Raw genomic sequence first — 1,547 nt, 5'->3', positions numbered from 1 at the left:
CCCTGGGGCTCCGCATGGTGGGGCAGGGCTCGGAGGGAATGCTCCCACCTTCCCCTCCATCTTCTTCCCCACCTCAGCCTTGGCTGGATTTGAAAGTGACGCTGGGCTCTTTGTGAGAGACTGGCCATCGTCATGCGTGTGCCTGCAAACACCAGTGCAGCTCCTTCCTCTTGTTTGGGAATAATTCTGCCACTTTCAAAGGGTCAGCATTGGGGTGTGTCTGTCACCCCAAATCACGGTGCCAGGGAGTTGCAGCTCAGCTTTGTAGCAAAACCCTGACCACCAAGGAGCAGGAGCAGGGCTGGAGTCTAAAAACCCAGAGGCCCCTGGGTTTACACAGCATCTTACAAAAATAATCCCTTACTGAGACGCTTTAAAAATAAATGAAAGCACTTAACTGAACGAGACAAACCCTTGGGGAAAAGCAACTGCAAATCAACTGTGTGAGTTGGGTGAGGAGGAGGGTGTCTCCTCAGCCAGGGGGGTGGAAGCAAAGCCTTTCCTTCAGCCTGGGTGCCATTGACTTGTGGCACCTCTCTGTGGCACCCGTGGCATGCTGACTCTCAGTTTTTGCCACGTGGTGGGTTTGGGGTGTGGTGAGGGGTTTAAGTAGGTTTTTGCCTTTTTCCTTTTTCTGTTGACCCTGGGTTTGTAGGGGGCAGGCAGGAGAGAAGCAGGGAGCAGGTGCTTTCTGAAACTCTGCTGGCTCACCTCTCCTTGTCCGTGCTGTGTCTCTGCAGAAGCAGATGAGTAACCCCTCTTGTTATGCTTCGTTAAGTAGATGTTTTGCTGCCAGCTGGAAGAGCTGATCCGTTGGCTGTACAACGTGGTGGAGGTCACCGAGAGCTGGGCCCCGGCCTCGCCGGACGCCGAGAGCGTGAGGGCGTCTCTGCACCGCTGCCTGGTGGGCATCTCCGCTGGCTCCTCTGCCTCCTTCAGCAGCAGCAACCTGCTCAGGGGAGACTGCTCCCCGGGCAACCTGCCACGGGTGCCTCTTCCACAGACCCTTCTAAGCAGCACTCCTCTTCTCCTGTCCTTCCCAGGAGTTCAAGAAAGATGTGGCTGACCACCGGAGCCTGACGGAGAGCGTGCTGGAGAGGGGAGAAGCTCTCCTCGACTGCATGGCGTCCAGTTCACCAGGTGAGGAGGAGCACTGGAGCTGGGCTGGCTGTGGACACAGCTGGTGATGGAGCACCTGCTGTAGTGCAGCTTTAGCACCTGCTCCCGAGGCGTGTGGGGCCTCACGTGGATGGGGGCTGTGGATGGAGAAGCGGTGGACAGAGTTTGCCACTCAGCAGCTGTATGGGAACAAAAAGGTTTCTACACCTCCGTTGCTGTCTGGAGGTTTGGAAGTGAAGTTTGAAGTGGTTTCTCCTGAGCACTTCCAGGTGCACCAGCTGAAGCCTTGGCCCTTGCCTCGCCGCGTGCCATCCATCGTGGGCGAGGGACGCACGTCTGCTCCTCAGGGGTCCCTTCTCAGGTTTTTATCATAGCCACGGCGTGGCCAGCTCTCGCTGGGCTGTGGGACGCTGTCAGCAGGCAGCTGG

The 1,547-nt window shown here is 57.3% G+C and overlaps 1 protein-coding gene across 1 annotated transcript in view; it reads left to right on the top strand.

Moving 5' to 3' along the window:
- Positions 1-1,140, top strand: part of CEP68 (centrosomal protein 68kDa) — a gene marked incomplete at both ends in the record, with an annotated part of 2,391 nt that extends 1,251 nt beyond the window's left edge. The window contains 2 exons of the mRNA XM_008942818.1: positions 782-904; positions 1,044-1,140. Coding sequence (XP_008941066.1) covers positions 782-904; positions 1,044-1,140 — 220 coding nt within the window. The remainder of the gene's footprint in view (positions 1-781; positions 905-1,043) is intronic.
- Between the last annotated feature and the right edge of the window lie 407 nt (positions 1,141-1,547).

This window comes from Merops nubicus, unplaced genomic scaffold (genome assembly GCF_000691845.1).
Source record: "Merops nubicus isolate BGI_N331 unplaced genomic scaffold, ASM69184v1 scaffold45646, whole genome shotgun sequence".
Classification (NCBI taxonomy): Eukaryota; Metazoa; Chordata; class Aves; order Coraciiformes; family Meropidae; genus Merops; species Merops nubicus.
This window is presented reverse-complemented; position numbering and strand designations above follow the sequence as displayed.